This window comes from Anopheles maculipalpis, chromosome 2RL, assembly GCF_943734695.1.
Source record: "Anopheles maculipalpis chromosome 2RL, idAnoMacuDA_375_x, whole genome shotgun sequence".
Classification (NCBI taxonomy): Eukaryota; Metazoa; Arthropoda; class Insecta; order Diptera; family Culicidae; genus Anopheles; species Anopheles maculipalpis.
The window spans coordinates 78800608-78826913 of NC_064871.1; the positions used below are offsets into that span (position 1 = coordinate 78800608).

The 26306-nt window shown below is 44.0% G+C and overlaps 5 protein-coding genes and 1 non-coding gene across 9 annotated transcripts in view; 3 read left to right on the forward strand and 3 right to left on the reverse strand.

Moving 5' to 3' along the window:
- LOC126568601 (uncharacterized) overlaps nt 1-20313 on the forward strand; it is a 447537-nt gene extending 427224 nt beyond the window's left edge. The window contains exons 2-3 of the mRNA XM_050225101.1: nt 19840-20026; nt 20125-20313. Of these exons, the coding sequence (XP_050081058.1) occupies nt 19841-20026; nt 20125-20313 (375 nt within the window). The 5' untranslated portion in view covers nt 19840. The remainder of the gene's footprint in view (nt 1-19839; nt 20027-20124) is intronic.
- The window catches only part of LOC126567888 (venom dipeptidyl peptidase 4), a 532783-nt gene that overhangs the window by 24428 nt on the left and 482049 nt on the right, over nt 1-26306 (reverse strand). The window lies entirely within an intron of this gene.
- Trnar-acg (transfer RNA arginine (anticodon ACG)) lies at nt 1953-2025 on the reverse strand. The gene has a single exon. It is a non-coding gene; the product is annotated as a tRNA-Arg (tRNA).
- LOC126567745 (tyrosine-protein phosphatase non-receptor type 23) lies at nt 3065-9352 on the reverse strand. The gene is made up of 7 exons (XM_050224022.1): nt 9131-9352; nt 4710-8999; nt 4479-4622; nt 3896-4024; nt 3451-3823; nt 3254-3373; nt 3065-3180 (listed from the first exon to the last, which is right to left on the reverse strand). Exons 1-7 carry the CDS (start codon nt 9212-9214, stop codon nt 3065-3067), a joined length of 5256 nt encoding a protein of 1751 aa, XP_050079979.1. The 5' UTR covers nt 9215-9352.
- Nucleotides 10268-26306, forward strand: part of LOC126568035 (kelch-like protein diablo) — a 92671-nt gene continuing 76632 nt past the window's right edge. Inside the window, exons 1-5 of one of the 3 annotated variants that reach the window (XM_050224434.1) lie at nt 10268-10372; nt 12424-12521; nt 12630-14145; nt 14224-14411; nt 15895-15946. In XM_050224434.1, the coding sequence (XP_050080391.1) occupies nt 12478-12521; nt 12630-14145; nt 14224-14411; nt 15895-15919 (1773 nt within the window). In that variant the 5' untranslated portion in view covers nt 10268-10372; nt 12424-12477 and the 3' untranslated portion in view covers nt 15920-15946. Of the gene's footprint in view, nt 10373-12423; nt 12522-12629; nt 14146-14223; nt 14443-15894; nt 15947-26306 lie in introns of those variants that run through there. The other 2 variants (XM_050224435.1, XM_050224436.1) reach the window with 2 other exon arrangements.
- Nucleotides 21979-22433, forward strand: LOC126568599 (uncharacterized). Its single transcript, XM_050225099.1, has 2 exons — nt 21979-22191; nt 22284-22433. Exons 1-2 carry the CDS (start codon nt 21979-21981, stop codon nt 22431-22433), a joined length of 363 nt encoding a protein of 120 aa, XP_050081056.1.

Genomic DNA, 26306 nt, shown 5'->3' on the forward strand with positions numbered 1-26306 from the left:
CAAGTACTCGGGGACAAGGATCAAGATGTTTAGAGGCTCTTTTAAATCAAAAGTGTTGAGGAAGCTTTTCGAGGGCCTACACGGACTCTAGCTAAGGTCCTTACTGGCTTTTTAATTTCTCTGGCTTGTTAAAGGTGCTGATTTGGCTAAGACTTAAGGGGTTCTCTGGCCTACGAGGCTCCTTTCTGACCTCTAACCCTGTCGACCGGCAACCCCGAGTTTCGTGCTTTAATTCTTTTACATTTTTTTCAATATATTTAACATAATTCAAAAGGCTACAAAAGAACTTCAAAAACGTTTTGAACACCTGATAAATTCCTCAACGCATGATCGTCCATAAGCAACACTACTACACAACGCAACAAAAGAGCGCTATCGATCACCTTGCATACCCTGGAAGCAGCCCGAACAATTCCATGAGATTTGAGAAAATATTGAATTGGTTAGTGCCGACAAGAGGCTGCTTGTGGAGCTTCCAGCTGAATAAACAAACCAATTCTCACTCAACCAGATATCGAACACGCGGGTCTAAGATAAGACAGTCGCCGATGGGTGGTGACAACTTTCGTTCGTGGCAAGTTATCGATACAGCAAGATAACGTCTTTCGCTGGAGCCGGAAACTTTCTTTTTGCGATTCATCCCACTTGAAATTGGGCAAACTAAAAATAGAATTTAGTATGCTTTTAATTTGAAAAATGCAAAACCATAATTCTTCATTGACCGCGGATCGCTATACACAACGGCTGGCATTATCTCTTCGCGGATCGCACGATCGGCCTGTCCTTCACAGCATCCACTCTCCGACCCAACCCAACCGGTGTTGCAATAAACAAACAAAAAAAAAAACAACACAGCTGTGAAGTCTGCCACTGAACGGACACACACACCTACATTCACATCGCGATCGTGGTTGTTTTGTGTTGTGGCGCGAGAAGAAGATGCGCTCTCAATCTTGACCTCAAAATCTTCGCACACACCAACCACCCAACCCGCGGCTACTTGGATGATGGAGGCAAGATCGAGACTCTTTCTTCTACTACTTTGCGCCCTTTACTTCTTCTTCTTCACCAACACGTGTGCACACAGAAGTAGTATGCGCGCTAGGGTGTGTTTGTGTTAAAAATACGTCGCCTACTAAGTACGCAAAACTTACCTTTTTTTTTCAATCAACAGCAACACGTCGTCGTCATTGCATTAGGTATAAGTGTATTTCAGGTTTTCTTTTGCTACGCTTCCACCCCCGTTTGTAATGTAAATGTACTGCTTTACGTGAACTAAACACTCGCTTGGGATTTAGGGGGTTTTCTCTGCACGCGATATCACCACGTAATCACCAATCAACTGGACGACGGTACAACTCTTGACATTTTCCTCTGTGTACGATCACAATTCTGTAACGTATTTACACTATTTTTAAGAGAAAATAATCTCCCTCACTTCATGCAAAACCAAGGAAACCACCACGTAAACACAACACTCACAGCACAAAACAACACTCACAGCAGCTTTCTATCCGGTCCATCCAGCGAGATCGAAAGTCTTTTCCCGAAAGATTCGGTGGTGTGCACCAGCGGCCCGGTGGGTTTATCTCGCGGTCCGCGTGTTCGCAAAACGTAGCGTGAAATAAAAACCCCGCGGTTCGATTCCAAGCACCAAACAGCAGGGCCTGCTTACAATGGAAGAATGCGAGAATGAAATGGTTCGCCACGGGTAAGAAAGTACCGAGAGAGCGCGTGCGAAAAAGCGAGAAGAGACAAAAAGGAAGTGTGTGAGAGAGCGCGAACTGCCCTTTGCCACGGTTGGTTGGGTAGACAGAAAAGTGACACTGCTTTTTATGGAGGGTTCGTTTGGAAACATTGGAAAATACATAATTATTACGTTTACTTTAGGTTGCTCCATTACATCAAAGAGAAAATAAATGAAGTAAAATAAAAAAAAAACTTGAAGCGAGCGATCCTGCCAGGAGTCGAACCTGGAATCTTCTGATCCGTAGTCAGACGCGTTATCCATTGCGCCACAGGACCGTTGTCGAGGAGAGCTAGTTAACTACGGATCAGGACAGCACAGTGAGCACTGTTCGGAACATATTTGCCCTTAATTATCTTTTAAAAAGGTTAAATAAAATTTAATTCTTAAAATTCCCAAAATTTTAAACACACTTGTTTCGTCCTTTTGCTCTCCGACTCAAACTGTCAACGAAAAACGAAAAGGAACACCAATCATCATTGTATGCTTCTCGTTAATTACGGTGGTAATTTATGCTACAGCAAATGCATATTCATATTTGCTGCTTTGTCTTGGTACGGATGCACCCCTTTCAACCGCATCTGTAAAGGGCAGTTGGTCAATGGAAGGATCAATCAAGCCTGTCCGGGTAGATTATTGAAGGCCCGTCTGCTCCGCAAAATCTTCCCAGTAACAGGAAAGCCTTCATAGGCTATTGATTTTTTGTTTTGTTTCCCCTTCATTCATCCATAAAAGTGAAAGGATTACAAAGTGCTTTAATGACGTAGGCGGCATTATGTTAAGGACATTGTGCTTATTCTTTCAATGGCTCTTTACGGAGGGAAACCCCCACGGAAAGAAAAATAGATCCCACTGTTCCCAGTATTTTTTTGGTTCGACTGAAATAATAGATATTTTATTGCAAAAGGAAACTATTTTCGTTTCTCACAACATTCCTATCTCCTTCTCTGTCTCTCTTTACGATGAGAAAATGAAAATGTGTTCAATTGCTTTTCTGTTTTTTCTGTAATACAATTTACCAACCGTGACGGTTTTGTTCGTTTTATAACATATAATTCTCTTTTTTTGATAGCAATATAAATAAATATACCTTTATAATATGTACCCATACACGGTTAACGATTTCGAATTGTCGAAATATTGTATGTGTGTGTGTAAGTTGAAAAAAATGGAATAATAATGCTGTTCATGATTAAATATCGAACTGACGGAAGGTGCAACTAACGGGTCCACCCAACGCTCGGGAAAATGCTCAAACATAGGCGAGCGGAAAGAATAACAAAGACTTTATCCGAACATTTTGCCACAGCAGTGCTACTACTTTAGCTTCCACAGTGGATCAAGATCTTTAAACGGATCATTATTGGCTTCCTCCTTTACAGTGCTGCTTGCTACTTGGGCCGATTTCATCTGGTACGATGTTAGTATGCCACCTGCCAAGATGAAAAGAAGAAACGATGAATGAGTGTTGTACAACTGGAGGATGGGTTTTATACGTGCTCTTACGCTTGTTCAGTATGCCGTGCCCGTTGTTCAGTACAATCTGATACGAAAGTTGTATCAGATTCGGATCGCGCAGTGCACCCTTGCGTTGGCAACAGATCCGGTACCATATGTCGATTACATCTGAAAAGATCGCACAAATCAGAAAATCTGTTTATTGAAACACATCCGTTGTAGGAATTTTCATATTAAACTCTTACTGATCAGAAGCGGCTTCCGGGTTTGTGTCGCCAGTATGGTAACGATCGCGACCGTTACCAAACTCGATCGATCGGTCCCATTCAAACAGTTTAACACGAGCGGACGCAGTTGGGGTAGCTTCTGCTCTTGATTGTACTGCCGGTACGAGTCGATCAGATACTGCGCCACGCCGAGGATCTGTTCCGGAGAATTTTTCGGCCAAAGTTTCGGTTGCAGTAGTGCGACGGTAAGGGAATAGTCCGAGCCGAGCATGCTGATGCGCAACGTACGTTCGGTACAGTGGGTTAGATCGAATTGTTTCATCAGATTCACCGAAACGTCACCGTAGCTGAGCTCTTTGCCTAGTTCCGTTGGCCAGAAGGGATCCAAAAGCTGTTGTGGAGAAAAAAAGGAGATGTTGATTGAGTAAGTATTAAGTAAGAATTTTGTTACGAGCATGCTTACCTCATTAGCTGTATGCAAACAAACGACCACGTTGGACTTCTGTGACCAGACCATGTTCCAAAAATCGTTCACTGTGTTTGGGAGCGGAGTTTGAGCCAAAATGAAATGCGGGCATCCGAATCCGAGATCCTGTGAAGATTTTAAATTATACCATTTTATAAATAAATCATCTTTTTACCATAAAAGCTTGAAAGGTAATGTATGTTTCAAAAATCAGCACGTCCCTTTACAATTAAGTTATACAAAACCAATAAAGTCGTCTTTTTTCTGTTAGCATTTCTGAATGGAATGATTCTCGGGCATAGTAGGGACGGGAAATGGCGGGGTTAACATAAACTTACCAATTTAGTATCCCTTTGAAACTTTTGGGTTATTTTCAAAATGTGAAAAGAGTTTGAAAAAAAAAACACGGAAAAGAAATTAAAACCACAGGAACAGAGAGAATCGAGTGTTAGCGTGCATGCGTACAAAAAAACGCTTTCCAATTTCATTTCGCGTCTAGATGTTACTTCTTAAACTTAATCTTATGACACTACGGTTGTCGTTTGTAGTTTGAGGTTTATGAAGCTACACGGACACTTACCTTAACGTACACAGCATTGATGTAGTTGTCTGTATCGGTAGACAGTTGCACACGGGCATGATCGTAAGGGACACAATCGATCGAGCGATTCTTTTCGGGAAACAGGCGTGCTACGCTTACTTGGCGCTTAGATTCTTCCTTTACCTAAAATTTGGATTTAATTTAGTAAATTGTTAATTACCACAACGGAAGGTGCATACAAATAAACGCTCTAACGATTATTGCACTTACCAACAGATCTTGCAACTCCTTCCACTTGCTATCCAATGGTGTCGTCCCATTCAGCGTCTTTACACCGCTCGTTTCAACGAATTTCTCCAACCGTTCCACCTCCTTATGGAACCACTTCAGCGTAGCCGCATCTTCGAACGGGTCTGGTTTGGCCGGTCGCAAAAATACATTATCGGCCGGATTAGCAGCCGCACCAGAAACCGAAGCCGTTGCACCACAAACCGATGCACTTTCCCAGTCAAAGCTTGAGCTCAGATCGGAACACAGCGATAGGTTGTCCAGACTTGGCTTTCGTTCCCCAATCGCCGTAGCGCTCGGTGTTGTGGGAACATTCGCTGATGGCGGTGGTTCTGGTACGGTAGTAACCTTTTCCACCGGTAGATCAACATTCGCTTTCGTAGGTGTTAGTATAACGCTGCCCACTTCGCTCCCATTGACAGTGCTGCCAGCAATCGATCCAACGGTCGATGGTTGAGGTTGTAGAATTGGGACAGATATCGGTGGTACAATCGCAGGAGAAAAATCGATCCCGGAGAGTAGATCGATATTTTTCGACTGCGTGGCGGTTTGTGGCGTAACGATAGATTGTTGCTGGGGTGAGGAGGTGGTTGTTGCCGAAGCGGTCGTTGTGGTACTTTGCGAACCGGTACTATCTACGTACGAGTTCGTGTGGTGGGAATAGTGAGCAACACTGGCAGCATCGTGCATATTGCTAGCGGGTGGGAGTGTGTTTTGCTGCGTGACAGTTGCATCGGACGCATATTGGTTCGATTGTATGGTCGAGTAGGTGGACGTTTGGTGATAGTAACCAGCTTGGGGCACACTAGCATTGGGAGTGTAGTAGGATGTACTTGTTGGTTGTCCTTGTGGGTACGCTGGTGTTCCTGTTGATCCGGTAGAGACTTGATACGCCTGAGAGGCAGATGAATCAACTGATGCCGGAGCCGTTTGACCAGAAGCTGTGTAGGTTGCGTTGCCTCCCAACTGTGGATTCATCACATACTGGTTCTGGTAGGATGCAACGGTGGCGTTGGACGAATCGTACTGGAAGCCACTGGTGTAATCGTATGCTCCAGTTTGTGGATTATAGGAATAACCCGGATGCGATCCGTAAGATGCAGTCTGTTCCGTCTGATAAGGCGCTTGTTGGTAGAATTGGGAGGGAGATGAGTACGTTTGCTGCATCTGAGTCCCAGGTTGCTGATACTGTTGCTGTGAGGTCGAAGTTTGACCGTAGTTCGCGTACGCCGAAAAATCTTGGGTCGAAGAAACCGAGGACATCGATTCACTCGAAGATGTCGGGTATGGTGTGGGATAGGAATGGCTTTGAGAAACAGCGGGATATTGCTGTTGCTGATTAACTCCTGCAGTATTCTGATAGCTAGAACCTTGCGTATAAGAAGCATTATTGCTGGACCCAGCGACTTGGGACCCGTAGTTTCCATCAGGAACTGGTTGCTGGAGATTCATGCTAGTAAACTGTTGGTTTAACTGTGTCCATGATGCTTGCTGCTGGCTGACATCAGTCGAGGAAGATGATGTCGAGGGAGCAGGTGATGGCTGTTGCTGTGGGACCTGCGCCTGACCGTACTGGGCATAATCGTAACCTGTTGCATTCGATACCGGCATTTGGCTTTGATTGTAATAATAATTCGTCGTAGGACCCGCATTTTGATACATTGGATTGACGTACCCCGTAGTAACGGTTGGTGCAGGAGTAGCAGCAGACTGTTGTGGTTGTGATTGCTGCTGTGATTGCTGTGATGTTGCGTACTGGGAGTAATCATACCCGGTTCCTGCAGTGGTCATATTAGATCCACCTCCATATTGCATTTGCTGCTGTTGTTGTTGTTGTTGATGTTGTTGGTGATGCTGATACTGCTGATGATAATTGGCGTACGAGTCCTGATAGTAACCCCCCGTACCACCAACCGACATTCCTCCACCACTTCCCGCAAGTGGGGCCGTACTTTCTGAACCAACTGGAGCAGGTCTTACTGATGGCAAATGATTCACCGAATTTTTATCCACCCCAGCCGCTTTAATGGAGCCAAGCGTGATAGTGCCTGCTTTGAGATAGTCTTTAAGCTTTGGTCCTCCACTTCCACCGCTACTTCCGGTTCCGGCAGCTCCCACACCACCAACACCGGCGATCGCTCCTACCGAAGCAGCACTATTATCGATCGACGAACGTTTAAGCACATTGCTCGACTTTAGCTTCTGATTACGCTCTTCCTCCTGCACATCACAGGCTGCCTTCACGCGTGAGTAAAGCTTCTGCACATTGCTCTGTAGCTTACGATAAAATTCCAACCCCTTTGCGCTCTTGGACAGCAAATCCTCGTACACATCGAACGATGCTGATAGAGAGGAAAAGAATTGATCCCGTTTCGTTTTCACGTCCGAAAGGCTCTTCAACGTCGGTGCACACTTGGCATAAACCTCCGTAAGGGCTTTCAGGATATTGCTCTGTGCTTTCATGTTTTGTTCGAGCAATCCCACCAGCTGATCATGCTTGGAAAGTTCCTTCCGGAACAGTTCTTCCATTTTTTGCTTCTGCTCCGATCCACTGCCCTCGAGCGCAATCAGCTGTGACGTAATGTCATCTTCGGTGACGTTATGCCTCAGATCCTGGTACAGTTTGATCCGCTGCACCTTCATTTCCTTCACCTTCTGGACGATCGTGTTCAGCTCTTGGAATACAGCGTCGTCAATCTTATCCGTACAGACCGGTATCTGTGCCTTGATGTCCGGTAACGGTTGGGAAAGGATCTTCAGATTGTGTACGTGCAGGCCCATTGCTTTCCGGAGCGTGTCATTGCTCTCGCCAGCTTTGTTGTGTGCCTCCTGATACTTTGCCAGTTCGCGGCCAAGCTCTACCATGTGTGCGCCACCGTTCGATCGTTGACCAATTTTTGCTTGGTACTGTTCTTCGCGGATTTCATCTTGACGGAGCAAGTTCTTGATCTCTTTTAGTGTTAGCTCCACATCAGAGCAGGTATCCGCCAGGGTTGACATCGATTGTACCAGATCGGTGATGGCGTTCGGTTTGGCTTGTAGTTCTGCACATCGATCCACCAACCCTTGTGGAAGACGTTTATCGTCTACCGCTTTTGTAGGTGCCTCAATCGCATCCAAATTAAGTGAATCGATAAACGTTTGCAGTTCCGCCTCCTTATCGTCCAGCTTCGAACCGATCGTACGCAGCAGATTAGCCTTTTCCTCACTGTACATGGAGCTACTTTCGTGCGCCTTCATCGGCACCAACCGGTGAAAGATGTCCTCTCCCATTGCATCCGGATCGAGCACGTTAAATGCGATCCCGTTCACCAAATTTGCACCCTGTACCGCGGATATTGCGCTCAAATCTGGCACTTCCTCGTGATAAATGAATTCATTTTCATTTTTAGCCGATTTCCGTTTCGCCTCCACCACATCCATCGTGAACTGTAGTGCATCGTTCACTTGCTCGATCTGTGGCAGTCCTTTTGACTCTTTGCGCGCCTCTTCCAGCTTATCGAACGATGCCTGGTACAGTGCGACTCGTTCGCCCATCTTCTGCTGCTCCTCGGACTGTTGTCCCTGGTACAGGAGCAGTATGCAGGAAAGATAAGATATCTTAAAACGTACATACCGGCGCCACTCCTTAAACTGCTTGCTTCCAACAATGTCCTGTATGCGGCCATCATCACCATTTTGGGTGAGCAGCGCAGCAAGCGCTGAATTGTAGTAACTCACGATCTGAGCCGTTACCTTAGCAATTATGCCCGACTTCCGATTATCACACAAACTTTTTTCCATAATGCATTCCTGTGCCTGGGCGAGACACAGCGCCTGCATAAAGATAAGCAGCTCAGTGGACAGATCACCTTGCAGTAGCAGTGCATAGTTATCTTTCACGTAACCGTAAGCCCACGCGGCACACTGGAAGTGCGTACAAGCTTTCTTCATACTTTCCGGATCGGAACGACTTTCGGCGGCGCCGAGTTGTGTGTGCAGTGCGGCAAAGTTGTGCAGCACAACTGCCATCTCGTACTTTATGTTCCATTTCGTAAGTACACACCCGGCGTATAGATCTTTCCAGTGGAATGTTAGCATCTGCTGGCCTTCGCTTACCGTTCCAAGCAGAAAGCGATTCTGGATCGAATGTAGCTGACAGTAATAGCGGCGGATGGTAGCCGTACCATCCACGTCTCGCGTTGGCCGTACGGCATTGCCACGAAGTTGTTCCAGTTGGTAGCATTCTTTCGAATATGATGCTGGATCTTCCTGATAATATTCCGCGATGTACTACGGGAAAGGACGAACAAAAGAACGTACATTGAGCGAGGAGGTCATCAAGTAGACACACAACTCGTTAATTTAATTTAACAAATGACGTGCACATAAAACGATGATTCATCTTCACCACAAAAACATACCTGCTTTAGGGCAGAGAAGTTGGTCGGTTCGGGGCTGGTTTTCAGCTCGAAACTAACCATCGGCATCCGTGGCACTGCCTCCATGGTGGAGCGGACGGAACGAGACTCGCGTTAAACTAATTTAAACACTTTTCTTAGGGAATTTTCAGATTTAGGTTGCACAAACACAAGATCTTTTCTTTCTTCTGCAAGGTATTAAATCTATTTGTTGTTTTTTTTTCTACTCGCTTGACACAACAACTGCCGATTGTCACTGTGGGAGAGCTATAGGACAAGCAGAGTCGTATTTTTTAAAACAATCATTGTCAAATTCGTATAATTTTAGAATGAAATGACTGGGAAGCGTAAAAATAATTCGAAAAAAAAAAATTTAATCCCGCCGGAACCTTAAAAGCTCGCTCTTTTATTTAAAAAACTTTAAAAAATATTCTATGCAAAGATAATCTCGTTTAGGGTACCTCGAGTTGAGTACTTCAACGACCGCTGCCTGCGCTTAGGAAGCTGTCAACCCAAAAACATCATCACCATTTTCGCGAACGAAGGACGGACGGAAGCGAAAAGAATCGCTCGAGAAATACGCAAATAATTGCGTTGTCTGCTGGTGCAAAGGTGCAAATTACATTGCACTTCTGCAGGCAAGCGCATCCGGCAATCGAATCGACGCGAAGCGAATTCTATCCAACGCGAACGAGAAGCAAACGTGCGAGTTTTTTGGTGCGTGCGTGTGCCCGATCAGTGCTCTTGTGTATGTGTGCAAAGCAGTGAAAAGAGAAAAGCCACCACCCCCCTTTGTCGTCGGTGCGCGCATAATTGCGTTTGGGGAAAAATGGTTCCATCACCGTCGGAGCCAGTGTACTGCACTGCTACCACCCGTTGGTCAATTTTCTGAATCGAATTCAGCCGAAAAGGAAAAGTCGTGCTTTCCTCGGCCGAAGGAGAAGAAAATTCTTCACAAAGAAGGAAGAAGGTAGTGGGCAGCAAGGCGAAACACGAACATCGCTCTTCTCGACACCCTAACACACCCTGTGGCTGTGGCTACGTGCGTGCGTGTGTGTTTGCATGTTCCGTGCGTGTCCCGTGTGCGTAGTGTGTTCTCGCTTCGCGTAAAGGTGTAGTAGCCAGTTGTGCGTGAAGTGCGGCGGGTTTTACGGTGTGGACGGCAGAGAGGTACGGCAAGAGTGTGTAGTACGAAGAGCAGCCAACTTCCGCTCGCCGCCGAGGTGTGAATAAAAAGTTACAAAGGTAAGGGTGGGGGGTGTGCGTACATCGTATAAGGGCTTGAGGGTGGTGGGAGGGGACACATGGGGGCGATAAAATTGTGCAACCAGAGCCTTAAATTTGTGCAAAAATCTATCCTCCCTGCCATCTGTCTGCTTGAGGTTGTATTGGGTTGCGAATATGAGTGTGGAAGAGGTACATCAATCATTCTTAGAGAGCTTAAATCACAATAAAGTAAAGGAACAAAAGAGGCATTTATCATATTACTTCTGTTTGTAATTAGCTGGAGCCTCCACGAAGAAACTAACCTTGTTTACCTCTTGAAACAATCAATAATCTAAATCTCATCACCGGTTTGTATAATTGGTGTTTGTTGTTTTGAGTTGTTGTATTATCATCAGTTGTGGCTCTTGAAAATTCATTGCAAACTGCATTGCTTAGATGTACAGTGAGGAGCGAAAAAATGGTCTACCTTAAAAATTCAAGGTTTTATCTTAATACTTGACGATTTTTTTATGGTCACGTTATCAAAATGAGGTTGCAATCCTCAAGTGATTGCATTTGCTTGCGAAATGTTTTTTTTTATTTTATTATTTTATTTCATTACCACATCGCTATCAAATCCCATTCATATCGTATCGTCCTCATGAGGGGTAACTATTAACTCAAGGAATTCAATAGAAGCCATCAAAATCCTTAAAAGACAATTCTTTGTTTAATTTTTCACTCTGCAATATCTGAAATAGCTCTTAAACTTTGACAAAAATCAAATTAATTTCAAATCCCATCCGGATCGTTCTCCGGTAGTGAGAACTGAAAGACCAACAGAGTGTCATACAAATGATCGGTATGACCTCAGTGCAAATAAACAAGGAAAACCCCTCTATAGAGCCTTCTAAATCTCTGCTCAAAAGACGGGTTTTCACAGATTTTGTATGGGAACAGAGGACTTCTTAAAGGGTTTTACTAGTACTGGTGAAATAGAGAGTTGTTCAGCCAAGAAAGATAAGCTTTGGATGATATTTGCTGGACATATTTTCTAAAGCATCGTAGCAAGCCTCTCCCACCTGTTTTTTTTTTTTTTTTTTTTTTCAAATCGATTTACACGGGCCACTTGTGGTTTAGCTGTAGGAAGTAGAGAGTAGGCTGAGCCAATATGGAGCAACTTAAGTTGATCATTAAATTTTAGTCCCATATTACAGCTGCTGACATTCCACTGAACAGCCACGTTTTTGTGATTTTAGCGTTATTTTCGATGAATGATCAAAATTGGGTGTAATCAGCTGTTACAGTATCAATACTCTAAACAACATGTACGACTACAGACGGAGTTTTGCTTATATTAAGTAAAATATGTACCGATATAAAGTATGTAAAGTAGGAACGTACCAAATTTTACATTGGCCTCTTTTTGTTTAAACTTTTAGTTAAAAAAAGAAGGGAATTGATACAAATTGATCGTTACAACTCTTGCTTGCAGTCAACCATTAGGCAAAAAAAAATTCTGCCTAGTACCTAGCACAATAAAAAAGATTTTAGTTTTAAATTAGTAAATATTAAAGATAACAACTTTTGCTGTCATTCACTGTAATAAATAATACCTTCTACAAATGCACTGCACCAGCAGCAGCATCCACCGGAGCACCGTTATCGGTGGACCGGGTCAGGGTCCGCATGCTGCATCAACTGACCGAGAAAACGAGCCCAGAAACAAATCTCGGAAACTTGTTTAGAAGCATAATGGTCTTTATAATCGCGTGTTCTATTTGTACGGTTTGGGCTAACGAATTAACCTGTTTGCACGATGGTGCCCATCGTATGTAGAAGTTCCGCTAGGTCGGACAGGTTCTTAGATTCCAACTATACGCGCCGTCTTTCGCTCTGCAAACGTTCTCGAAAGAGGTGCTTTTAATGGTTCACGTTACATTCGTTCAGCTTATGGCCACGAGCCTTCAGTCAAAAAAGAAAAAGGTTCCGTTTTTGGTTATATTATTTGTTACTTGTAGTTTGTGAATAGTTTTGTAACTATTGAACTGAAGTTAATTCTTTGTCTCTCTCTCCCTTCCTGCTTGCAGATAGATACCGTGTGGGGTTGGGCCTCTGCCCCGCTGCGCCTAGCGGCCAACAGAATGGGTGACGTACTAATATCGGATCGGCCACCGTCACCGGCGAGGTTAGTTGACCGTTTTTTCTTCTTTGCCCTGCAAATCTCAACACGTCTCGTGAACCTAATCCGTTTTCTTTCTCTTCTCTACGTCCCGACTACCCCACCAATCATCAGCAGACTATCACACACCTCGGAGAAGCATCCCCGGGTGACGTTGCAGGAGCTGAACGTGCTGCGCCGTCACCGGGAGCTCTGCGATGTCGTTATCAACGTGAAGGGACGCAAAATCTTCGCACATCGCGTCATCCTGTCCGCCTGCAGTCCCTACTTCCGGGCAATGTTTACGGGAGAGTTGGAAGAATCGCGCCAAACGGAAGTTACCATCTGCGACATCGACGAAAATGCGATGGAACTGTTGATTGACTTTTGCTACACATCCCACATCGTGGTGGAAGAGTCGAACGTGCAACCATTACTGCCGGCCGCCTGTCTACTGCAGCTCGCCGAAATACAGGACATATGTTGCGAGTTTCTCAAGCGCCAGCTCGATCCGGAAAACTGTCTCGGCATCAGGGCGTTCGCGGATACACACTCGTGCCGGGAACTGTTACGAATTGCGGACAAATTCACCCAACACAACTTCCAGGAGGTGATGGAGAGTGAAGAATTTCTGTTGCTTCCGGTCGGACAGTTGGTGGACATTATATGTAGCGATGAGCTGAACGTACGTTCGGAGGAGCAAGTTTTCAATGCCGTTATGGCGTGGCTAAAGTATAACGTTGCCGATCGAAGACAGCATTTGGCGCAGGTGCTGCAACACGTCCGGATGCCACTGCTTAGTCCAAAGTTTCTTGTCGGTACGGTTGGTTCGGATTTGCTGGTACGATCCGATGAAGCTTGCCGGGATTTGGTGGATGAAGCGAAGAACTATCTGCTGCTACCACAGGAACGTCCGCTAATGCAAGGACCTCGCACACGTCCCCGGAAACCTACCCGCCGCGGAGAGGTACTGTTTGCGGTTGGTGGTTGGTGTTCGGGTGATGCGATTGCTTCCGTGGAACGATTCGATCCGGAAACGGCCGACTGGAAGATGGTGGCACCGATGAGTAAGCGACGCTGTGGTGTTGGTGTAGCTGTGCTGAACGATCTGCTGTACGCGGTCGGTGGACACGATGGGCAAAGTTATCTGAACAGCATCGAACGGTACGATCCGCAGACGAACCAGTGGTCGTGTGATGTGGCACCGACTACCAGCTGTCGCACCAGTGTTGGGGTGGCCGTGTTGGATGGTTTCCTGTACGCGGTCGGTGGGCAGGATGGTGTGCAGTGTTTGAATCACGTCGAACGATACGACCCGAAAGAGAACAAATGGTCCAAGGTAGCGCCAATGACGACACGACGACTTGGAGTCGCGGTGGCTGTGCTTGGCGGCTATCTGTACGCGATCGGTGGTTCGGATGGACAGTGTCCGTTAAATACAGTCGAACGATACGACCCACGGCAGAACAAATGGTGCGCCGTTAGTCCAATGTCGACGCGAAGGAAACATCTTGGCTGTGCGGTGTTTAACAACTTTATCTATGCGGTGGGAGGACGCGACGATTGTATGGAACTGTCGTCGGCGGAGCGGTACAATCCACACACCAACTCCTGGAGCCCGATCGTCGCGATGACGTCCAGACGCAGTGGGGTAAGGGGGAAACAAACAGGACAATAAGGAATCATTTTCGGAAGCATCTAAAATTTGCCATTTTGTATCGCTTTCCAGGTTGGACTAGCGGTAGTTAACGGTCAATTGTATGCCGTCGGTGGCTTTGACGGTACTGCCTATCTGAAGACGATCGAGGTATACGATCCGGAAACGAATCAGTGGCGCCTGTGCGGCTGCATGAACTATCGCCGGCTCGGTGGTGGTGTCGGTGTGATGCGTGCACCCCAAACCGAGAACTACATGTGGTAAATAGATTGCTTGTTGTATCTTCTAACCCCTTTTCAAAAAACTCCTTCGCCCGCCTGCCCGTCCGCCAGTCTGTCACGTGTTTCCGGATTTTATTGTTTCCCACCTCTTCGCTCGTTTGAATTTCGTAAAACATTCTGTCAGGCGTCTGCGAGCTTTTGTGCTTTGATGGGTGATAAGATGAAACTAGTAATGAGTGTATAAGAGTCAGCAAACAACCAGAAGAGCAGTGTTGAGATGTAGTAAAAACTATCGCTTTGACCTGTGACACGCCGAGACTGTAATCGTTTTTGTTCGTTTTTTAACATCACAGGAAGATGATTTGCTGTAGAATGTATGCTTCGATTTTAGACGATCACGGTTCATACTTGTTTTTTGTAGCATTCATTTAAACATTTTATACTTCATTAATACGCCGCAAAGTCACCTGCTCGCGAATGATGATAATAGTTGCTTGAATGTTAAGAGTTGTTTAATCTTTTTACTCTAGATTGGCGTTTCTGGTGCTCAGGTGTAATCTTTTTTCATCTCTCCGGGTTGGAAACATTAGTAAATCAGAGCCACTTTACAGTGTCGGACAAAGCAATAAGACAATCGTCTCAGCAGGTCTTCTAAACTATGGTTTTTCCTACTTCATATGTGCAGCATCGTGAAGAGCCTTGTTATGAATTTTGGTTACTACTAGTGATGAACTTAGAATTTCGTTCCGCTCCTTCAATGGAACGATCGAAGCTAGGTTCAAATAAAATCACAAAGTAGGCTTTTTGGATCTACATTTTCCGTCCATGAGAATATTACAGCCTTTCTCAGGCCAGTTCAACAGTGTAAAACTATTCTCCGAGATCGTAGATGCAATTCTAATCCAGTGAGCCTATTCATCATGGGAATACCCGTTCTCGAACCCATAAAATCCCAATTCTACACCCGAAAAAAGTTCATATGAAGTTCAGGGACACGTTTTGAGAAGTTCGAACCATTTGATGAATCCATTTTGAATACCATATTTTTTATTCTCAAGATAGGACTGCTCTGTTCATGTGGTCAATCTCTCAACCTGTGTGGTTGACTCTCTCATGGCGTGATAGTTTTGTAAGAAGGTCCGCTGATTGAGAGCTGTTACATTAATTAATTTGTATCAAAAAAGGTAGTTTTATTGTTTAGTCTAACACAGTGTCTCGAACATACATTTGCAGCTTAAATAAGTCCTCCGAAATTGCCAAGAATTGAGTATATATCTTCATCCCACCCATACAATGCTTCACAGTCTCATCCTTATTGCACCAAATTTGCAATTTATCTGCATCGCTTATTTCTCGCTTCACGTTTTCTTCCCTCACCAGTCATATCATCCGCTCTCACCACACCACCAACCCACCCATGTGTGTGTGTTTGCTTGCGTGTTTTTGTTTCAAATTTGTTCGTTCGTTTTTTTTCGTTTGCTCATTTAACATCATACCTTTCTTTACTTACCTTTACTTTTAGGATTCGCAAAGATTCCGTTGTTTAACATACACACAAAACACATTCGGCCAGCTTCTGTTCTTCGCTTGCGTACGGCGGCACGAGGCGGGATGATTATTCGGTCCGGCGGATGCACGACGAGGGTGTTGCCGTGCCGTGGAACAGAAGTGGTCTGTAAAAAAAAGAAAACAAAACAAGCAAACAGGCAAAGAAAAACAAAAATTCAGCTACTAAAGCGGCTTACAAAAGGTAAACATGAAATAGTAGTTGATTTCAACACACTCACCACTGCCAGGCTCGAGAGTAAAAGTATGACCCAGAGATTACAGCATACCGATTGCACTACTGCAACAACTGTAAGGTGCAGCCGTACCTTAGAACCGTCACTCAAACGTAAAAAAAACACCGTTAATAATGGGAAGCATTAACGTTTAAGATAAAATTTCCCAGTTATAATTTCGCATCGTCCAATCCCAAGCACCTGTTAGGAAAGGAAAGGTAAAAATAATTCTTTAATAATATTTTTGTTTACATTTTTCGAATTCGAACTTTTAAGAGGTACTTTGTGTATGTGTTTTTGTTTACTTCCGTTTTCGGAAGCTCCCTTACGACAAGGAAATGAAAGGTTCAGCACAGAGAGTATCCTGTTCATGTGTGCGTTATGGTTGCCTAGCAACGGGTGGAATATATTTTGATAAAATGTGTTTTTTAATTATTATTTATACGATTGCACCCTCAAAATGTTCCTCCAAATATGTTTTTTTATTGAAGTATTCATGACCTTTCACAATCGTTTCCGGTAGATTGGAAAAGAAGGGAAGAATTAAGCTCGATTAGTGTGTTGATTGGTTCGCCTCTCATCAATCGGTATCATCCTTCTAACGGTAATAATAGAAACCGATCAGCAAGAGTATAGGCTACTCCGGGAATATTTATATTAATGGCTTATCTAATCAGACCTTGAACCTTGTACCTTGTATGATTTATTTCGATGGTATATAGATCTCAACCTTAACCGTGAATTCAAGTGCGCCGGCCGTTAGCGCACGCACTAGCTTTTGCGTAACTTTTTTTGTACAGCATGGCACCAATAATGTTCGAGAAACATAAGAAACTGTTAGCAAAATGCGTCCATCTAGCAATAAATGTAGTACCCCGCTCTCATTCATGCACACGCACGCTACACATGGAATCAATCGCACCTAGTAGTAACTCATCCACCCGATGCATGTTGCTTAATGTTGTTGCTTAGTATGTTCTAGTTAAGTTGCTCATTCATCATCATTCACGTTAGGGTTGTTCGTAATAAAGGTTATGTTTGAAAAAACTAATTTTTCATAAAACACCCAACAACATGCTAAGTGTACGTATACAACAAATTTGTAGTGTTATTTATATATAGTTTGTCTTCGAAGTGCTTCGAAAAACTGCTGAAAACTCATCAGAATGCACTCGTCCGGAAAAGTGGTCGAAGTATTAGGAAATGCGCCAAAAACAACTAAAAGCGAGAAAAATTATTTCTCCCAAAACTTAGAATTCTTACACAGAAAACAACAACCCGTAGACAATTGTAAATGGTTTCTGTAAGCATTGAGAGGTGAAAAAAGGGTTAAACGTACCGTCGAATGCTAGCGAAAGCGAGTAGTACTAGCGTTAGTAGGAAAGGATTTTTATGCGCAGGCGTAACTGGATGGATCCTCCAATAAAAAAAAAGAGTTGGAGTTCACTAGCTGACTTCCCTTGCCTCACGACACGCGCGTTTGGCTGGAAAACACGATGAATGATATTTAATTGATAAGCATTCAAAAACGATAAGGTATGTCGATTAAGGATAAGATTTGTCAGAATTTTAACAAATAATTCTGTAGCGTTATCTCTTTGCTGGGGTTCCACCCGCAGCAGGCCCAACGGTCGTTATCTGAATAGCACCGCATAATGAAATGCAGATGCTGGTAAAGAAAAAAAAAACACTCACAAGGAGGCAACCTGACGCTTAAGGTTAAAGTGACCTCCAATAAAATAAGACCACCAACTATTGGACATCAGGTAACAATGAGATTGTGAAGCAAAGATGCTATAGATAGTTTAGTTACTGATGATCATTCTATGAAGTTATACCTAGTAGAAGTGGACATAAAAGTTGTCCTACATTATTGGCGATCACTGTGGGTCTGGTGCTGAGTTAGGTTTGGTTGGGTGCATCAAACCACGCGTAGCGCTATCACTTGTCGGGATTTGGAAGTGCTTCTTCTCTATAAACTCTTGTGGCTTAAATTAATCCCCTTTTTTTAGTTTTGTATAAAGTAACCAGTTTGCTCCGTAGTTAGGTTGCCTCCAGTTTAGCGTACTACGCGAGCGGGTGAGCGTTTTCATCCGAGTTAAGACTCTCAACTCAAGCACTTTTTAAGAAGAAAGTGTTGTGTTATTAATTAATGTCGCTCATCGGTAGCTTTTTTATAGTTTCGCGTGCTAATATTTATTAGTTATTTCCGAGCGATAGAGATGAAGAAAACTGGTGATTGATTAGTTGTTGATGATGCTGTAAGAAGAACTGTAAGAATGTGATTAAGAATGGAAAATTAAAGTATATACATATAACAAAACTTTAACGCGTAGCGTTTAGGTAGCTTATGTGGATTATAATAATTGTTTGCACCAACAGTCGGTTTCGTTTGACACCTGATTGTTTTTTGCCTAGCCATCAGGAAGCCCTGGGCGATTTACGGTTTAATCTTCCACTGTGTCCACTGTGAGCTCACACGCACAGCCAAAACGTCGTACGGTTATTTCTTGATGACAATTTGCAACGCCCCCTTTGCTACTTCAAGGAACCCCTAAGTAGAGTACCGTCTGTTCGAAACAGTCTTGGTGGTGCGATATCTGCCGCAGGAGTTGATGAACAGTTCACCGAGCGTAGTGTGGATTCGTCAACGTACAATCCGTAAGATCAGCTCGGGTTTACTAAAGAGGAATCCGCCATAGGAAGTATGGGGCGCATAATGACGGAAGTTCTCGGTGAAGATACGTTGTGAAAGCTGGAGCAACAGTACACAAAAGCGGTGGACAAGATCATGGAAGTGGAAGTGTCGAGTAGACGGATCGCGTTGCTTGGACAATCGTTGGACTACGTGGCTGCGGATGGTAAGAAGAAGGAGATCGAGGGAATCGAGCCGATAGCGATGAGACAGATGCCGGTGCTAGAGGAGGAAAAGAACCCTGTAGCCGATGTACTGGATACAGGCGACATGCCGGACATCGATAGCAACTGTAACGGGATACATATCACAGAAAGAGGTAAGTCAAACGTATCATAAACATCCTTGCCCATGTCGAAATCCATGATCCATTTTAATTGATTCGACCAGACGGAAGCGGTTTGGTGATATGCACCTTATCAGCTTATCGCTTATCCCGTATTCTCAGCAGTAGTGTCATAATGTGTTCACGAAATTATTTAACGGCTGTTAACAGGTTAAGCCTTTCCGAAACGTGACTCGCCGTCATGGTTGTACGGTGACCTTATTTACAATGCTGTTTGAGCTTATCTCTTGTTAAGAAGAATTGGGATCCTGATATTGGGATTAGATTGACGCTGGGGAATTTATTTTTGCCATAGGTCTCTATGCCGGGACCATTCGAAATGAGTGATGTCATTGGCGGACTACCCCCGAAAAACAGCATGAGCTCGTCGAGCAAGGGGTGATTGCCGTTTTGGAGTGTGCGTTTTGCCCCTTTTTTTTAGATGTGTTGGTTACAATCGGCAGCGTAACAACGCAAACCCTCTCGACACGATGCTTACGCTTGCTGCGGGCTTTAATACGTTGTTTGGGTCTGACCGGTCTGAAACTGGCTGGTAGAACTGTATCGAACGTCATCTGGTGCGGGTCGTGAAACGCGATAGTGTGTTGTTTACGGTTAATAAAACGCACGCGACGGCTCATCTAGAACGGGGAACAATATATCAAGCATGAATTTCAAGTGTCCACTGTGTGAGTCGACGTTTGACACGCAGGATGACCTTGGTGAGCACGTTAAAGAGGAACACACGAAGTACTACTACGATACCTATCTGCTGGTGCCGATGGTGCTGAATGACCTCGCGACAATTGGCACGACCACCACCGCCGTGGTCACCAGTCCACCGACCATTTTGGTACTGTCGTCTAGCTGACCTTGCCTCTAGGGGGGGGGCATCGTCATTCTACGGTTGAGTTCTAATAGCATGTGTATCGGCTGTGTCACCCTTTCCAGGCACCAGATGCTCCCGAAGCAGAGATGGATGGATGCTGTTGCTGCTGTGGGGAAGACGATGGTGATGATCTGTGCGGTTGTGGAGATTGTTGCGAATGTAGTGGAGATTGCTGTGACTGTGGTGATTGTTTCGGGTGCGGAGACTGTATCGGGTGTGGGGATTGTTCGTGCGATTGCTCCATAATGTGAACTGAAGCTAGAGAATCAGACTGATCACATTGCCACTACCGCCACTCAGCAGCAGCTAACGACAAGTGTCCTTTAAACGTGTGTACAGTGTATGTGTTTAGTAGCTAGAACTTGAAAGTCGTAAAGGAATGTGCCACAGAACATGTGATCATTTATCATTTTGATAGTTTAAGCAACGGACGACAAGACAAGACAGTAGGATTATGTACAGTAATTGTTAAGGAGCAGGACACGTGGAGTTACGGTTATTTCCACTCATTGATAAAGTGGTTGTTACCTAAACTAGAACACCTGTAAATTTAGGTACTCTAGCTATTTGAATGAGTGACAGTGACATGTTCTATGTTCTAGACTCGTATAGACTCCAAAACCGACGCCAGCTGCATTTGAGATTTTTGGAACCGAATTCAAAGACAATGATCATTGGACAATGATCTCACGATTGATCAGCGTATTAGGCTCACCAGGCTCCAATGGACTGGTCATGTCATGAGATCGACAATGGACGATGACTTAGACTGTAAAGTTTTTTTACAACCGTTCACTTGTACAGAGGAGTGATGACTCATATGCACATCCGTATACTTAAGGCGAATGCATGATAATGAGGGTACAGCTCAGGAGAACTCAGAGTTTTCCCAATTATTGTCGTTCTTCGTTTATAAAGCAATGCTCCTCATGCTTCGATCAACTATTTTCCTCCTATTTAAGATAAGAGTCCCATGTATGCGCCAAATCAATTTTCCCTCCAACCTTTCCTAACTGTGTTCAGTATTATACATTTTGTATGATCAATTGTGCGAGGTAGCTCTATTTTTTACAACGAATATACCGATAAGATAAACCTTGAACGTGACTTACTACATGTGGAAGATGTTAAAATTATGAGTTGAGGGTTAGTTAAACGATTTTTAAAGCAAATGTTTGTTTTTCGATGAGAAAATGATGACATTGAAGAAAAGATTTTAAGCAGATATTCGAGATCCGCTCATGCTTTGTTTCTTTTTCTGTTACTTTTATGAGCTAAAATGGGTCGTAAAAGATTGAATTTTAAAGATCAATTATTAAGAAGCTTTGAATAACATTGGCGTTACCTACGGATGGTTCATTTGCGTGAATACTTTTGAACGATTTTGTAGCGAAGGTTGTAGAAGTTGGTGAGAATTTTGAGAGCCAGTTCCACTAAAAATATTAAATTTATAAGAAATAATTTTCAAAAAGTACGAACGTCGACCAGTGTTCACAGTTTGCTAGCGCCCTCTATGAGTGAGATTTCGCGCTAACAAATGTCACTGCATGTCATGCTGCTGGCAGCCACAACTGGAACGGCAATACTGTCAGTGTGTAAATCATACGATTGTCTACCTTCAGGCGCACCACCGCACAGTCGATACGATGTTAACATATTTTTGAACCGTTTATACTGAGTCCTCCGGCAAGAAAGCGGCCACACAGTGCACCGGAGCAATCCAACAAAACCGCCTGTTTTGTGTGTGTGTGTGTTCGCAATTCATCTGGCAGTGGCAATCATGCAGCACGACAAGCAACCACCGTGTGTACCGTGCACGAGCGTATGGTGAAACGATTTTTGGGCCGGACCTGTGAAACGTACGAGTACCTTCCGGCGGTTGCTGGTTGGTTTGCTTGCTTTGCTGGATCATCAGGATGGAACCGGATCGGGGTCTCGCCACCGTGATGAGCTTCAAGTGTCCGCTCTGTGATATGCCGATCGAGTCGCAGGAGAAGCTGAAGCAACACATCAAGGTCACACACAGCCACTACTACTACGATACGTATCTGTTTCCACCGGAAATGCTGTTCCCGGGTGCATCGTCCAGCGCAACGGCAAACGTGGAGGGTGTGATTAGCAACGAACCGGTAAGTGTGAGGTACCAGAGGGAGGGGATGAAGTACCGTGTAGGATGCGGTCGAGTGTATCTAAATGCGCTTCTATTGTCATCTGCTTTTAGCTCTCCACACAGGAAGTGACAATCGAGCAGGCGGAAGAAGAGTGCTGTACCTGCTGCGCGTACGAGGAGACCGGGCAGGGTGGTGACTGTGGCTTTTGTGACTGTGAGGACGATGCTCAGGGCGAGTGCGACGATTGTCTGGTGATGTGAATCAGGTCCTTTCGCAACTCACCATTCTCCCCGTGCCCCGACACTCGCACCTCTACCTTCCGGTTCAATTCAATACTTCGTTCGATGCCGAGTAAGGCTTCCGATGGATGGAAGCCGTGCGGAAACGATGCTTCACAAAACGCTACAGTATTAAATCAATACGGAATCGACAGCACACATAGCACCTCACATACTCCGCAATTTATACATTGCCTGCGCTCGAAAGTGCCTACACAATTGTGTTACCTTTTTTTCCTCATTTCTCTGGATGTTTCTACAGCAACGCGCACAAACACACACACACGCACGAGAATGGAATAGAAATTTGCATCGGCTAAGGAGACACAGAATGGATTGAAGATGGAAAAGCGCACACCGATTCCGGAGCTGGAAGCGCCGACAGACAATTGCATTAAGGAATAATCTATCCTAAGCTCACCAAAAACTGAAGAGTTTCGAGATATGCCAAACTTAAAAGAAGCCAACGATTACCTGCGTTATGCGTTAAACGCCCCAAAAAAAAAATAAAAAAAATGGAGGTAACGATGTGGCCAAAGATACAATGCTTCCTTCTTCCACGGATAAAACCCTCCACGAAAGACTGTAAACGTCCCCGATATTTTATCCAACCCGCTGCAGTCGATCGCCTACCATAGAGCTCCAAATCTCCGCGATATAACAAAAAAGAAGAAAAAATAACGAACCACCGATTAAGTGTTAAGATTTAGTGCGATACACGAGCTTTCTCGCAAACCAGATGTTTCCCCCCGACTAGCTTTAAGAGCAGCAGAAGAACCGTACGGTACAGATTTCATTTACCGATTTCTCTGTCAAGACTAGCAAGTAGACTGAATGTTAGGACTCTGTTTAATCTTTGATAGTAGGTGGGTAGGGCTTTTGGGAGCTTTAGGGTATAGTGTTTAGCGATTAGTAGTACTAGTAGTAGTAAGACACAATAAGACAAACTTTTACTCCATCGTTAACAGGGAAGGGCGTCCGTAGGGATCTAGCATCATCGATGTGCGTGTTTGTACTGTATGTGTGCTTATGGTATTATAGTGGATAGATCGCAAAAATGGCAATACTTAGACTAGTAGTACGACACGTCACTTAATGCACACTCCAACACGGGCATGAACACTACACTAGCCTAGTCTAAACATACTTACAGGAGCCCTTCTAGGGGTTAGGAGGACTGGATATCTGGTTTTAAGATGGTTGACCTATCAGAGTCATTAAAGAGTTATATATGAGTAACACGGCACACCTGGGTGCAGCAAAAGCGTAGAGTATACAAGACTGTAGTTGAAATCACCTGTAGTGTGGCAGGGCATGGCACCAAGTGCTGACAACAAAATAGCTCCTTAGAACCTGCACCACTTCACTCAATGGAATTGCAGTTGCTCGTTGTGCACTTGTCCGTTAATATTTGTGTAAAGTATGTAATGTAAGCAGCTCTCTGTCCCCAAATCCACGGTGATCCTTCGTACCGGTGATACGAAGCGGATAGGTTTTATTGGTCGTTTTGATGATGTTCTATTTCAGAATTTGTGAAGATTTTATATCCATTGTTAGAGGTGTCGCTGGTGTCTAGTTTTCTAGTTTTGTGTAGACTGTTTCAACTGTCCTCAGATAAAGGATTGTAAGTGTAACCTTGCTTTTTTTACTACTCATTTCTAAGTTTAGAAAATGACTTACTAGCACAAAAAAGAGCTACTCTTACGGTGTAATATGTTTTCTATGTTGGTAGTTTTGCACTGGGAGAGATATACAAACCAAACTCACCAAAAGCGTCACGATGATATTTAGTAATAGCTGCTGGGCCCTGCTGTTACAACTCGCGTAAATGCGTACATTTTAGCACCCGTAAGTGAACTTTGGAATTTAATGATTGGGAGAACAGAATAAACGAAAATCCAATGGAGCAGCGGCAATAATGCAATTGAAGATACAAGCAATTCGGTGTACCCATCTGGTATGGAACACACGCATAGGAAAGGGTGAACTAGGGAAGTGATGTTTTGGAGGAAATGAATAAAGAAGTAAAACAACAATTTATTTTGAAAGGATTTTATGCTTTTTATATTTAAAACTGTGAGTAAATCTATAACAAAAATGTGGGTCTGGTTGTTTGGTGGTAATTGCATAACGTTCTTTCATTTTCAAACGGTACAAAAATAACCTATTTCTGAAGTGCATTGCCTACATTTAGGCGCATGGTTTCGATTTTCTTATCCTGAACATTTTACTGCTTTTGGAGTTTTTCTTTGTCCATTTTACTACATTTTACTTCCTGAATGTCTTACTTAATATTTTAATTGAAGGCCTAGACTTGTCAAGCGCTACAACTGCTTCTCTTGACGCTTAAATCGCTGTAGAAATCTTTGATTATTGCTCACGGTCTAGTGCCGCTGTCTGTCGATATAATATTCCGGCCTTGCTGGATAGCCTCAACGTCGTCACCTCATTTCTTCAAAAAATATTAGTTTTACATAGGAAATGGTATGTTTTAAGACATTGGCTGAATAATCTATGGGTGGAGATGGCGGCCGCCAGTTGCCTCGCCACCCTCGAGAGCCTTGTTGGACTGGAGAGCTTCACCGGCAAGAGCGCTGCAACCAGCTCCAGAGAGCTTCCCGAAACGCTTGCAACCGATTCACTAACCATTTAAAATGTGACCGTCAGTCCACTTCATCCTAGCGTTTGTCCAGTTAAACTTGATCATGGTCTAGAAACGGGAACGGTTGTCTAGTTCTACCTATCCGTTTTCTACTTCATCTTGAGCGTTGTCTAGAAATGCCTCACACATGTCTAGTTCTACTAGGAAACCCTGTAACTTAAGGTCCTTTTATAAGCCCAAGGTAAACAAGATAAGAGTTGTATTCTATGATGGTATTATTGAGCCATAGAGATGATCCTTCTTTTGAGCCTGGACCCGAAAAACTGAATTGAATTTTTTTAGCCCTTTAACGCATATATTCTAGCCATGACTGACTGTTCAGCTAGGGGTAAAATGAAGTCAGGGAAAGTCAGAAATGACACGGCAAGGCTTATGCGATAAAGAAGTAGAAGAAAAAGAGAAAAGACTTGAGAAGGCCTTCCCTAGAATATTTTGTGTGCAGTACTGTGAAAAGCAGTAGGTTAAAGCTACAACTTGTGAGGAAGAGGGAAGTGCTTTAAATTCAATTTTTAGCTGTATTTTCTACTAATTAAACCCACCATTTTTACCATCCAACCATTCAAATCACACTGTGCATCGTTGGCGAAATGTGCAGCGCTTTGCATACATTTACAAAATTTGTCGGGAAGGTTGGCTTCTCGTCTTTTTTTTTTATCAACTTTTGTTTCTCAGGTCCTTGGGAACGCCCTGAGCATGTCGTAGACCCAACAAATGCAACAGAGCGTCTCAAAGCAGCTGTCAACTTGCTTAATTGTCAATTAAGCAAACATGTCGCTCTAGCATTCTCCTACGATTTCTGCAAGACATTGTGCAATTCAAACAAAGTTTGCACAATCTCTATGGGAAAACTTTGCTGTGCCTTCTCGAAAATTCAAATGAATCAAATCGTCGTCGAAGCGTGAGCGAATTGAAGCATTTTTGCGTCTCCACCGACGAAAGCATCCTACTCAAGGAAGGGAACAACATTGCAAACACAATCATTCATCTCTTTATCCATGCCGATATCACTTAAGCAGTGCAGGCACCTCAAGCGGCAACCACTTCAATATGGTATAACCCTTGGCCACAGTATGCATGCATGCGTGTTTTGCGAGATGGAAAAGTTTTCTAGTTTAGTGGCATTTTACAAGGAAAAAGTGTGTGTGTGTCTCACAGGAGCAGCAACGACAATATAGATTGTGTCCCCGTGCACG

Coding starts and splice junctions, on each gene's coding strand:
- LOC126567745 (XM_050224022.1), bottom strand. CDS start 9,214: ATGGAGGCAGTGCCACGGATGCCGATGGTTAGTTTCGAGCTGAAAACC. Junction 4,623..4,709: donor AGGAGTTGCAAGATCTGTTG/GTAAGTGCAATA, acceptor TCCAAATTTTAG/GTAAAGGAAGAATCTAAGCG. Junction 3,374..3,450: donor CCGGAAGCCGCTTCTGATCA/GTAAGAGTTTAA, acceptor CGATCTTTTCAG/ATGTAATCGACATATGGTAC.
- LOC126568599 (XM_050225099.1), top strand. CDS start 21,979: ATGGAACCGGATCGGGGTCTCGCCACCGTGATGAGCTTCAAGTGTCCG. Junction 22,192..22,283: donor GTGTGATTAGCAACGAACCG/GTAAGTGTGAGG, acceptor ATCTGCTTTTAG/CTCTCCACACAGGAAGTGAC.